Source organism: Gallinula chloropus (genome assembly GCF_964237585.1).
Source record: "Gallinula chloropus genome assembly, chromosome: 28".
NCBI classification, from domain to species: Eukaryota; Metazoa; Chordata; class Aves; order Gruiformes; family Rallidae; genus Gallinula; species Gallinula chloropus.
Genome location: NC_140113.1, coordinates 4,217,122 through 4,230,065, shown reverse-complemented (window position 1 = coordinate 4,230,065; position 12,944 = coordinate 4,217,122). Strand labels below are relative to the sequence as shown.

The following is a 12,944-nucleotide window of genomic DNA, read 5'->3' as shown; positions in this document are numbered from 1 at the left end:
TCACCCACCCCAGCAGCAGACCCAGGGCTGGAGGGAGCAGCCACGGTGCCCGTGGAAGCGAAGGGACCGGGTCTGCATCCAGCTGAGATGCTGTTTGCATCCTGGATGATTCAGAGCCGTGGGTGGAGGTGGGAGCTGTGGGAGCTGTGGGAGCTGGGGCAGCGTGGACGAGGCAGCGTCTGTGCCAGGCTCATCCCCCCCTCACTGCGTGGGCAGCATCGTGCCCCCACGCTGGCTCCCTGCAGATGTGACTCAACATGAGCATCAGGCCCAGCTCAGCACTGGGGCAGGGAAAGGCAGCAGCTCCTGCTCCAGCTGAACCAGGCCCAGACCCTCCCCAGGAGCCCCTGGAAGAGCCCCCACACCCCAGGAAGCTTCAGCACCATCGATCCCAAGGGCAGCAGGAGCAAGGACCGCGCTCGCTCACACCTCCTCCGAGCCCTCCGGTCCAGCATCACCTGCCTGGGGCCACAGGACTGACACCCCTCCAAAGCCACCAGGGAGGGGCTGCTTCTTCAAAACCAGCTTCTCCCACCCCAAATCCTGTCAGTTCACACCACTGGGTGTGAAGACCCCCAGCTCCCACCTCCACAAGGACACACTCAGCCCCTGGGAGCACCAGAGAAGCTTCCCCAAGGAGTGAGGCTGCTGTGGGACCGAGTTTCTGGGCAGGAGCTGCCCCCACACGCAGCAGAAGGGATGTCCCACACTGAGCACCTTCTCCTTCTCACGCTTCCCACCTCCCACCCCAACAACTTTAAACTCCCTCAACCAACTCGGCCCCTTTAAGCCTCCCAAACTCCACTCTGGCCATTTATCACCTTTCCCTTTGGAGGTTCCTTGCAGTTAAAGCAGCGCTGGGAAGTAATATACAACCTTATTGTTTGCTTGTTTTCCAATACAGTGAATTTATTATATGTTGCAAAATCAGCATTCAGCTTTTTTAGTGTACAAAAAGGACACTAGCTCTTAAGAAAAAAGATTAGGAAAGCTGAAGACTATGCTGCCTTTAAATTGTAACATTTTGGCAAAGTGAAAAGCTCTTTTTGTAAACTCCAACTCCATGGCTCAATAATAGTTTTATCCACAGTACAATATTACAAAGTAAAACACAGTATCAATAAGTTAAGATCATACTTAATCACCTAGAACTGGTTTCTATTAACCCAAAAAGCACAAAATTCGCCTAGCTGGGGGGTGGCTAAAGGAAAAGAGGGGGGAAAAGAAAAGAAAAAAGGGGGAAGAAAAATAAAAAAAGGCAGATCTGACTACAATTCGTTAACACAGTCCGAAAGAAAAGTGAAGCAGAAAGTCCTCGGCTGCTAATTGGGTCTCACAGTTTGGATATTCATTAAATATTTTCAGTTTTTATATTCAAATTTTAGAAGTTCCAGAATATACATGTAAATGTACACAATACATCTTTGTATACAACTCTGTCTGCAAAAATATCTTATAGCGGATGTATAAAGATCGAGATCCGACTCTATCCCCCCCCCCCGACCCCCCCCCCAAACCCCCCCTCCCCAAGCAACAACAACAACAAAACCCCCCCAAACCAACCCACCCCCCCCCCCTTCAAAATGTTAAGGATCAGAAGTGTTTCCACGGAAGAATTTCCTCATCCTGGGTTTGTAGCTGCTGCTGCTCCCGCTGCCTCCGCACTGGGGGCTCCCAGCACTGGGAGGTGAAGCCCCACCAACCCCCCTTCACCCCCCCCTCTGAGCTGCTGGGAAGATCCAGGTCAAACCAAGATCCAGGTGGAACCCTCGTGGGGTTTTCGGCACCGATGGGGTTGTGTGGTGGAAGCGGCACGGGCGGGAACACGGGGCAGCCGGTGCCTCCGCCACGCAGCCAAACACATCCCCCTCTGTGTCCCCTCTGTGTCCCCTCTCCTGGGTGGTGGTGGTGGGTCCGGTGGGAGGTCTGTTGGGATGGGAGCTGGAGCCAGGTCGGACGTCGTCGCCGCCGCTTCCCGCTGGAGGGATCCCGGCTCCGGGCAGGCGCGAGGCCCCAGCGAGCACCAGGACAGAGGTTCCTGTCTCACAGCTCGTGGCCTTTGCCTTGTGTGGATGATGTTCCAGCTTTCCCTGCTGAGCAGCACCAGGGACAGACAGTGGCACACCAGCACCAGACACGGCTCCCCGGCCTCCTGCTGTCTTCATTCGGAGAGGGAGGGATGGGACCGAAGCGTTCCCGGAGCCAGAGATGCTCGTGGGGGGTTCCCCTAGCAGTGTCCTCCGGGGTGCTCACCCCACAGACCGCTGTCCTCCCTGGACATCTCTTCCCCTTCCCTTTCTGCTTCCAGACAGGTTTGGCCTCTGCAGACCTGCAGAAGGGGTGGGGTCCCAGGGGAGGGATCCGTGGAGTGCGGCCGGAGGGGTCACCGGGCTGGTACCACACAGCTCAGCATCCCTTTGGCTTCCACTGGCCCAGGAGGGGAGGGCAGAGTCCTGGTGAGAGCTGGACAGGGCAGGGAGGGAGACTCAGGACATGGGAAGCGGCAGAGCGAAGCGCTGGCCCTGGCTGGACCCAACAGCCAGCACAGAATCATCACCATGGTGTTATTCTCCTTGTTTTTTGCTTTAAATACAGCAGATGGACCCACTTCTGGGGGGGAGGAGAGGAGGGGGGAAAAAAATACTCCTTGTGTAAGAACTGTTTCCCTCCTGCACTGTGCCATTCAGCCCCTTCCAAGGGTGAGGAACTCCCCAGTGCAGCTGGGGAGGGAAGGAGACGCCAGGGAAGCGAATCCTTCGCTCTGAGATCAGAGGGGCTGGCAGGGTGGGAAGGGGGGAGAGAGAGAGAAGCGGTGAGTTACAGGCTCCTGTTGTGCTTTGGGTGTGTTTCTCACAGCCCAGCCCTGGCCTGAGGGATGTTCCCTTCCAGCCCAGAACAAAAAAAAAAACCCAAAAAAAGGAGTGAAACCTGGAGCAGATGGAGGAGCTGGTGGGATGCAGGGAGCAGCCAGGCCCCGCCTGGGGAAGCGCTGCCGCCCTTCTCCCACCCCCAGCGCCTGCTCACAGCAGGATCCTCTGCTGTGGGAATCTTTCTCTTCTCTAGAAACACACAAACCGCTCCCCCCATCTCCCCCCTCCCCAAAAGCAGGAGAAGGAATCAGCACATATCCCCCCCCCCCTCCTCCTGTATGGGTGGGTACAGGTAACAGGGTGACTCCTCTGGGTGAGTATCCAATGAGCTGTAGTAATACTGCAGGTGTGGGGCAGGGAAGGTTCTGGAACACTTGGCCTATGAGGAGGAGGGAGGCACAGAAAGGGGGGGGTTTAGAAAAAAGATGCTTTTTTCTTTGTTGTTTTTTTTTTTTCCTTTTTTTTTTCTCCTTTTTCCATACAAAAATAGACCAGAGTCTCATCAGCAATTAATAAACTGGCTGCCTTGGTATAAAATTATAAAAGTCAAAAGACAGACAGGTCTATGATCTTCCCAGCACAGGGGGGTTAACGAAGCCTAATGAAGCTTAACGAGGGCTGCACGTGCTGGAGAGGCCACTGCAAAAACCTTGATGCCCCCAGCTTCTCAAAACTCAGGAGCAGGTGAAATGACCCAAAAAGGATAAAAATGAAATCAAATCAAATAAAAAAAAAAAAAAACCAAAGAAAAACAAAACAAAACAAAACAAAAAAAAGCCAAGCCAAGGAAAGGTGTTGGTCAGTTGGGGTTTAACATGAAGGATCCACCCAGCACAGATCCCACCCCCCTCCATCCCCTCCTGAGGACACAAGCAGGGATGACACAAGCAGGAACGCACGAGGAGAGCTCTGGTTCTGGTGTATTTCCCGCGGTGCCGTGTGGAGCAGGCAGGCTGCACACCCACAGGGGCCAGAGGAGGAGGTAACCTAGCAGCATTCCAGTTCCTCACCAGTTGAAGGACAATTGGTAACCCAGCAGGCCCTGGCCAGGGGTAATTACACTTCATGCCAAGCTTGAACTCCAGGAAAACTACCCATTCTTAACCTTTGGGAGCTCGGCTGGCTTCAGGCAGCTTTTCCCAGTGCTGGCTTCAGGGAGCAGACTCGGGGTGCTTTGTTTTGTGTGTCACATTCCAAGCATCAGAGAGGCGAGAAACGAGGGGCCCATGGTGGGGTGGAGGAGAGGGGGGGGGAGACAAGGGGCTGGCACCCAGCTCCAGCGTGGGGCAGGACAGATTCAGCATCCTTAAGGGATCCCCAAGTTCTTCCAAGTTCACGCTCGTCTCTGAAGGGAATCGAGATGTGTCAAGGGGGGGGGAACGGGGCGTCCGGGGTGGGGGGGTCTTGTTGTGCCTGTGCCCTACCCAGTCTGGAGGGCACCAGCTAGAACTGCTGCTGGTCATACTCTGCTATCAGTTTTTTGATGTGGGCCAGCTTGTTGTGGAGGTATTCGCAGCGGTTCTTCTCTTGGCTGTAGTTGGGGTTCGTCTGTGAAGAGAGAAATGAGAACGGGGTGACGGGGTGGGGGGTGGGGTGGGGGGGTCACAACCTGTGCTGGGGCTGTCAGGCCCTGGAGAGGGAATAACATGCAAAAGGAATGAAGCTCTTTGAGCTGGAGGACAAGTGGATCCCCATGGAAAATGGATTTGCTCTTTTCCAAAGGGGCAAGGAACAGAGCTCCCTTCCAGGGATACCCCGCTCCAGGGAAAGGAGAGCATCTCCAGCAAGGCTCAGCCCAACTGGGGGCTGCTGGGCCACCCCCTCAGCTCCCAGCAAGCATCACCTGCCCTCTGCCCCACATCAGCACTGAGCTGTGCAGGGTCTCAACCCAATCAGGGGCTGCTGGGCCACCCCCTCAGCTCCCAGCAAGCGTCACCTGCCCTCTGCCCCACATCAGCACTGAGCTGTGTGAGCTCAGGGGCTTTAGACCAAAGATGAACGTGCAGCACACAGGGAATCCCTCCCAAAAGCTCCCAAATCCCTCAGGGCCAGCAGAGCTCGGGCTGTATTTGTAGATTTAAAAGCCAACCCCCCAAACTCCCACCCTGGTGTAGGGATGCCCCGAGCTTCCCTTGGCACTTGTACCTCATCCAGCTACAGTGTGAATCCCTCTGGCCAACAACTGCTGCTTTCTATGTACACCCAGCGACACAACACCCATGCCCCAGAGCCCCACGGGGGGTCCATCCCCCAGCAACACATGCTGGAACCACCCCAACCACTCCAGCAGAGCCCAAGACCCAGAGGATCCCATTACCCCTCAGCCTGCACATCCCAAACACAAACTGTTCCCTTGGTGCTCGGGATAAACACGTTCAACACCACCCAGGATGTGGGGAGCAGCCTGGAGTCCCCCCCCAGACCCTTTCCCAATCAGGAAGGGGTGGGTGGCTTTTGGGACACGCTGAGCTGACCCACGATGGGCTGTGGAGCTTCAGAGAGGGGTTTCCCCTTGGCAAGGGCCAGTCCCAAGAGCCTTTCTGGGGGCTGACTTTTAACTTACCTTTTTGATTTTCCGATATTCCTGTAAAATTTGATCATGGATGGTCTGAAAAGAGAAAAGAAAAGGAGAGAGCTGATTATTTCCAGCAGAGCCAACAGTCCTGCAGCCCACTGCAGCCAGCAAGCGTTCACCCACAGCTCAGGACACCCATTTCCCCCAAATACCAAGCCAAATCTCCCCTCCACAGCCTCCCAGTGAGAACTGAGGGCTACAACCAGCCTTGCTGGCTCTGTTCCTGTGCTGGCACTGACACCAGAAGCACTGGAAGAAGGATCATGTCCCATTCCCCAGCCCTGAGAACCACCTGGTGGGTAACTGATGTTTCCTCCAAAGCTCAGACTGATCCTCCCCCTCCTCTCCCTACCCTGAGGTATCAAAATAACCCAGTGAGGAATGGCTGGGTTTCTCTGGGAGGGCAGGAGGTCTGGGGGAGGAAGCTGCATGAAGCACAATAGGTGCTCTGTGGAAATCTGTTCGTTACACTTGATGAGGCTGAATCTCTCCAGATAATGAACAGTTAAAGCTCTTCAAAACCAGCCTGACGGGGGGAATAACGCTACATTATTGAGATCAAAGATCCAGAGGAACAGATGACCCCAGCCCAGCTCCCCTTCCAGCCCCCAGTACGCTCCCATATGTGTGGAGCTGGGTTTTCTGGCTGGGATACGCTGATGGCTTCCAGCAGCTCTTGGCTGGAGACACCAATTGTCTCTCTGAGGCCGTTCCTTGTCAACAAGTGCGGTGATGTGCGCTCCAGCGCCAGGCCAGCAGCGTGGGGCTGCCTGAGGAACAGGCTCCAGAGCTGGCAGCTGGGTGCACAACTCCACAGCCACCAGTTTGGGGCTCGGGGCAGCTCGTTTGGGGCTCGGGGCAGCTCGTTTGGGGCTCCAACCCATCTCAAACAGCGTGAGTGAAGCGAGCTGCAGCCTCACCGCTTGCAGGGAGCGGCTTTTGGGAAGCGAAGAGCCCTTGTTGTACCTTGTACTCCTCAGAGCCCTGCAGAAGCTGCTTCAGCTTGGCATCCAGCTGCGTGAACCGTCGCGTTATCCGCTCTATCCGGGCGTGCAGGTCTCTGTACTCGTTGTACTCTGCGTTGAAGTCGTTCTTGTAGCTCTGACGCTGCTCCGAGGAGGAGATGGCTGCGTATTTTCTGGGGGGGGGAGGGAGGGAGAGTAACTCAGTTCATCAGTTTACAGCCAGTCTCCTCTCCAGACAGCACGAGCGCTGCGGTGCCAAACCCAGGGTGCCCAGGCCTGCCAGGTGACTGCAGGCAGAGCCACACACAAGGTCTCTGGGGTTTGCACTGCATGGAGGAACTGCCAGCACTTCCCACCCCTGCGCAGAGCAAGGCAGCCTGTGCTCCCAACCTTCCCCAGCTACGCCAGCCAGGGCGGAACAGGCAGGTACAGCCAAGCCTGGGAGCAGCTGGGGGTGTAGGAGGACACTGATAGTGCTGCTACAGCTTTTCCAACTCCCGCTGTCCCGCAGAACATGGAGTTCTGCATCTGTGCCAGACCTTGGCACAGCAGGAATAGGATGCTCCGGGCGCTGAGAGCTGTGACAGGAACAGGGGAGCCTTCAGCTATCGCTGGGAACACCCGCAACACAAGGAGTGTGTGGGAGAAACCACGATGGACCAGCCCAGCACAGCTCCACCGCCACGGGCCCAGCACACCACTACAGGCCCAGCTCCTCCACCACAGGCCCGGCACACCGCCACAGGCCCAGGCCCAGCTCCACCGTCACAGGCCCAGCACACCGCCACAGGCGCAGGCCCAGCTCCACTGCCACAGGCCCAGGCCCAGGCCCAGCTCCACCGCCCCAGCCCCAGGCCCCAGCTCCACCGCCCCAGCCACAGGCCCCAGCTCCACCGCCCCAGCCACAGGCCCCGGCTCCACCGCCCCAGCCACAGGCCCCGGCTCCACCGCCCCGGCCACAGGGCCCCAGCTCCACCGCCCCGGCCACAGGGCCCAGCTCCACCGCCCCGGCCACAGGGCCCAGCTCCACCGCCCTGGCCACAGGCCCAGCTCCACCGCCCCGGCCACAGGGCCCAGCTCCACCGGCCCAGGCCCAGGCCCGGCTCCACCGCCACGGCCACAGGGCCCCAGCTCCACCGCCCTGGCCACAGGGCCCAGCTCCACCGCCCCGGCCACAGGCCCAGCTCCACCGCCCCGGCCACAGGCCCAGCTCCACCGCCCCGGCCACAGGGCCCAGCTCCACCGGCCCAGGCCCAGGCCCGGCTCCACCGCCCCGGCCACAGGGCCCCGGCTCCGCCGCCCCGGCCACAGGGCCCCGGCTCCACCGCCACTGCTTTCAGAAGATGGAGCTGAACACAAACCCTCCCGTTTAACAGCCCTGCAGACTCCCTGGGAGGTGCCCAGCTCAACTAAATGCCCCACAGCTCGGCCTCTCTGAGGGCAACACTCATCTCGCTGCGGGATGGCGTGAGCAACCCTCTGCACAGCACACGCTGCTGGGGGGTGAGAAGTTGTCCTCACTGCTGTGAGACACAGGCCTCTGACCCAAAAAGCACTGACAGCTCCTGAAGTGTAAGGAGCTGACTGTGAGAGGGGTCAGGCAGTGGCAGGAGGGGGGGTGACAGGTCTCAGGGGGTTTTCTCTGGAGCTGGGATGAGGAGCTGCCATTTCCCTCTACGGGAGGGACCAGCACACCTGCCATAAGCAAAACCCCACCCAGCCATCCGCAGTACCAGTAACACCAGCTCAAAGCAGCCTGCATAGTCCCTACAGCCCAGCAAACCCCAGCTCTGTACCCCCATGGGAGCCCCACACATCCTCCAGCCAGCTCCAGCGCCTGCTCCTGCTGCCTCTGCCTCCTCCTCCTCCTCCTCCCTTGGCTCCGATGGTCCTGGCACAGCCAAACCCGACGCGGTGGCGTTGGAAACCCCAGCTGGGATGTGCACAGGGAGCATCCCCCACAGCTACACTTCCTCCCACCTCAGAACCTCAGCTGGGGCACGCTTGGCTTTATGCACTGAGGTTTCTGTGTTTCAGCAGACAAGGGCATTGTCTAATTAACCTCAAGGGGATCTGATTAAAGAGTCAGGAGGTGAAACAACTCGCACCCTAACCCAGGGGTTACAACCTCCCCAGGAAGAGCCTTTCACTGGTTTGTGCAGATGATCTTGGCTCTGGAGAGGGGCAGCCTTAGCCAACCCCCCAAAACCCAGCATTTAGAGCAGATGGGTCCCTCTCCAAGTTCCCACCCCTAGCCCAGGGATGTGAAATCCTTTCCAAGCCCTTCAAGGGACACAGCTTCTCTCTAAACACTTTTGAGAGCTGTTTTAGAGGCAGAAATCCTCCAACACCAGCAGCAGGTAAAGCCCAGACCCGACCCCAAGTTCAGCCTCAGGATCTCTGCAAAGCTGGACTGACTTTTCCCTTTCAAACCCACTGTACAAAGTTACATCAAGCGACACTAAAGTCCAACCAAAGTCCCCACAGCACTGTGGTTTGTAGCCTGAAACACACCCCCCCCCTCCAAAGCAGTGAAGCCCCCAAGAAATGTACTTACAATAAATAATCTGGCATTTCTGAAGTGGATGTTGGTACACTAGAATTATTGCATGTTCCATTTAAACCTGAAAAAAACAAAGACTGGTTGATAGACATCCTTAAACTTTAACAGCTCTGTGCAGTTAATAAATTAATTATCTCGTTTGTGATATGCAGTGGAGCAAATTCTGAAGGTTTGAACTGACACAGAAAACCCACAGTGAGGTGGCTGAAGCTCCCAAGGCTTCTCTAACACTTGTCTGTCAGCAAAACAGTATCAATGTGAGCCAAACCCCCCTGATGGGTTAATGAACCCAGCCTGCAGGGAGGGATAACGCTGGTATCAGCACTGCCAAGAGAGTCCGCAAGCCTGGAGCAGCAGAACAGAGCTGAGCGAGGTGTGAGGTGTGGGGTGCAGATCCACATCCTTTTCTCCTGGTTCTACACCATGCAGATCCCTACAAGGGGTCAGATCCCTACCAGCCACAGCCCAGGTTGAGGTTCTGGCTATTAACACTGCTGGGGGGTCAGCAGAGAGGTCGGTGAGGCACCCAGCTCCTTCCTCAGTGCCCAGCTGCCCCGTGAGAGACGTGAGCCTCTCTGTTCCAAGCAGCTGAGGAAACAGGGAACAAGCAGAGCTCAGCTGGGAGCTTTAGGAGTTTAAGCCAAGGGACAAAAGGCCTCAGGAGGAACAGGAGCCTGAACAGGAGCCTAAACCGGACCCCATCATCAGCATATTCTGTGTTCATCTGTACCTGACCACCAGTGTGGAAGATCACACACACACACACACGGTTGGAAAAGACCTTTGAGATCATCAAGTCCAACCAAGATGCAGAACGGGGTAAGATTATGGAGCAGAGGGAGGAGGAGAGGTTTATTTTGCATAGGAGTGCCACCTACTGACTGCTGGAAGGACCCCAAAGGTCCCTCCACCACCTCCTGAGAAACCCCTTGGGGGAATCGCTGCTTCCTGGCAGCCCCTGGCCCAAGGGGTGACTGGGAGGAGACTGATGACAAGAGGGGCAGGATCAGGCCCACGCTATCCACAGGGAGTGAGGCAGAGAAGGAAAGATCCCAGTCCTGATGTGAGCAGCCACTGACCACATCCTGTTTACAGTTACTCCCAGTCCAGCTCGGACTCGTTACCCCGCACACACCAGCGGTGCAGCAGGAACAAAACCCGACTCCTACTAATTAACAAAGAGCCAGTCATTAATCTGGCTTTACAGCAGAGCAGGCAAGGTGATAAAAGGTCAACAGCTTCATGGAGAAAGAATTCAGGGTGGTTTGGTGTTTACAGGAATGCTGACAGAGTTGGAGAACGTGCATGGATCTGCCTGCCATCATTAGGGACACGGGTACACGGGGAAGGAAAACCCAACAGCCACAGAAAAAGCCCCAAGAACGTCACAAAAGTAGGATCCAAGTATCCAGGAGCATCATTCTGCAGTGCCACACACAGCACCCAGGGCTGCAGGCTGTCACTGCAAGTCACTGAGCAGCCAGAATGCATTCTGTAGGTGCTACGAAGGCTGCAGGGAAGGGGGAGTGAGTATGTTCCTCCCAATGCCCTGGGAAGTTGTCCCGTTCCAGGAATTCAACAGACCAGTTGAAGTCACTGTCCCTTTTAAGCCAGAACTGGATGACATTTCCATGCACCAAGAGCGCTTGGAGTCAGAAAGCAGGAACAGGGCAGAGGAAAACAGGATGGATCCAAAGAGGAATTTAACCAGGGCTGGGACTGTGGTGTCACTGGGGGCTGCAGGGATAGCCCCACCGCTCCAGGGAACCCTCAGGGGACAGCAGAAAGCAGGGAAGCTGAAGGCACTGGCAGGGGAAGGGATCGGATCAGCCAACACACACTCTGACACCAGACAGATGCTGGTGATGGAGAACATTCCCATGGGATCTCGAGGGGTAACACATTCCCTGCTGTGTTAGTCCCCCCCCAGAATAATTTCAGAGGAACTGTAGGGCACAAGGAAGCTTTCAGCCTGGAAGAGCTGGCTGCATATTGCTCTGACAGCGTTTATCACAAGCCTCATCTAGCCAATATTAAGAGCTTTTGTGACTAACTTTTCATTACCAAGTGAAAAATCAATACAACAGCCATCACAACACCAAAGCTGAGCAGAAGAGCCACGAGTGCTCAAGCAGCACTGCTCTCTCCATGCCTGCCTTCCATCCCCACGTATCAACAGGGCTTTTAATTTAACAAGGAGAAACACGACCTGGTCTGAGGCAGCTCCAAACAGCAGGGAAGGTTAAACAGGAAAAACCTGACAGGCTCTGTGTTGGTTCTTAGGTAGGGACAGAGACATTATTGATATTATTTCACTAGCCACACGCTCTGAGGGACACCCAACCTCTCTCCTCTGAGGGATCCAGAGCAGAGCTCAACCCAGGGGTGATACCAGCGTTACCCCAGCACCAGCCAGACAGGAGGATGTCCCAGCCTGTACATACCTGTGACCTGTTCCTGGGGAACACTAACTAAGTCAGCGCTTTTTATTACTTCACAGTCCTGCTTCTCCTCTTTGCATTTCTCCTCGTTCTTCTTCTCCTTCCTCTCCTTCTCCTTGTCTTTGTGCTTTTTGGATTTCTTCTTGGATTTTACGTAGGAGCTGCAGTTGTGTTTGCTGGTCTGGGGACAGTCTGTCTGCAGGGGCTGAGCCAGCCTGTCAGCCGGCTCGGGGTTGTCACAGTCTCTGCCGTTGTGTGTCAGGTCGTTGCTGACATCGGAAAGGGGGTCGTGAGGTCTGGGCAGCTCCAGCACCGGGAGGCTGGAGCTGGAGCTCACGGCCTCGGGGAGCGCTGGCGGCAGGGCAGGGGGGGCAGGGGTGTCCTTCCCGTTGGAGGAGCTGAGCTTCCCGTTGAACGTGGGCTGAGTTCTGTGAGCCAAATGCGAGATCCTGGGTTTCTTGTTGGCCAAGGGGTCGATGAACTCCAGAGGCTGGGATCGTTTCTAAGGGAGGGAAGAGGAAAAGGCAAAGCTAAGCCGTGCACAGCCGGGGGGCAGAGCGTGGCTGCTGCTGCCGCTAGATGGTGGTGCTGCCACACCGGGAACCCAGCAGCAGCCCAGAAAAGGACCCTGCTGTCAGCAGAGCTGGGACCACTCCTGGCTACAAGCTCCCACCCACCCCAAGATGCTTCCTGACAGCCCTGGCAGCTGCTCCGGAGCTCGGTGGGAGAGCACACAGAAACCCACCCTCACTTATCATCTGCTGTCTGCCTGCTCTCACTGCAGCCACTGCAAACCTGGCCCTTCAGAGGTTAAAACCCACCCCTGTCACCCCCACCCTGTCCCAGCCACGCAGCAGAGATCAGAAACAGCCATATAAACATCCATCTCTCTTCTGGCTGGGGCATGATGCTTAGAGCACCTCAGCATCCCTGTGAGGGAAAGGCATGCCCACATCTCTGGAGCCAGGAGGGGTTCACAAGCTCTGCTTTTTCTCCCCAGCTAATTTCACCATGCTCAACAACTGGAGCCTTACAAACCCACTCCTTCCTCTCCTCAAGAAAGAGGCACTTCCCAGAACAGAGAGAGAGCATGAAGTTCTGAGAACTGAAGGCAAAAGGAGGCACTGGTGGCAGTTTTAAAGCCACGTCACGCGGCCGACGTGACCCCAACATCCTTCCTGTAAAGGAGGTTTCCAGCTGGTCCCACCAGAGCAATGGCAGGGCTTGGGGAAGCTCTGTGTCCCCACACTGCCTGGCAGGCTCCAGGTTAGGAGAGAGGGGAAAGCAGAGCTCAACCAGAGGCAGAACCAGGCTGTCAGGCCCAGTCCAGCCGGAGCCATGGTGTGTGCCTGCCTGGCAGCGCAGGCCTGTGGGGACTCTGAGGAGAGGTTTTAGTGCCCAGAGGAAAACAAGCAATTCTGGGTATTTCCTTCGGATGCTTTTTGCTTCCTTTAGGGCTCAGGCAGGACTGGGATGTGTTTGCAAAGGGAAACTTGGTCCCACAGCAGGAGTGCAGCTGGGTGTGGGGCT

General features: G+C 56.4%; 1 protein-coding gene across 2 annotated transcripts in view; it reads right to left on the bottom strand.

The window, feature by feature from the left end:
• Positions 1–2,346: 2,346 nt before the first annotated feature.
• Positions 2,347–12,944, bottom strand: part of ELL (elongation factor for RNA polymerase II) — a gene marked incomplete at its 5' end in the record, with an annotated part of 52,368 nt that continues 41,770 nt past the window's right edge. The window contains 6 exons of one of the 2 annotated variants that reach the window (XM_084276531.1): positions 2,347–4,215; positions 4,295–4,418; positions 5,434–5,478; positions 6,412–6,583; positions 8,968–9,034; positions 11,418–11,916. In XM_084276531.1, coding sequence (XP_084132657.1) covers positions 4,314–4,418; positions 5,434–5,478; positions 6,412–6,583; positions 8,968–9,034; positions 11,418–11,916 — 888 coding nt within the window. In that variant the 3' untranslated portion in view covers positions 2,347–4,215; positions 4,295–4,313. Of the gene's footprint in view, positions 4,419–5,433; positions 5,479–6,411; positions 6,584–8,967; positions 9,035–11,417; positions 11,917–12,944 lie in introns of both variants that reach the window. The other variant, XM_084276530.1, reaches the window with a different exon arrangement.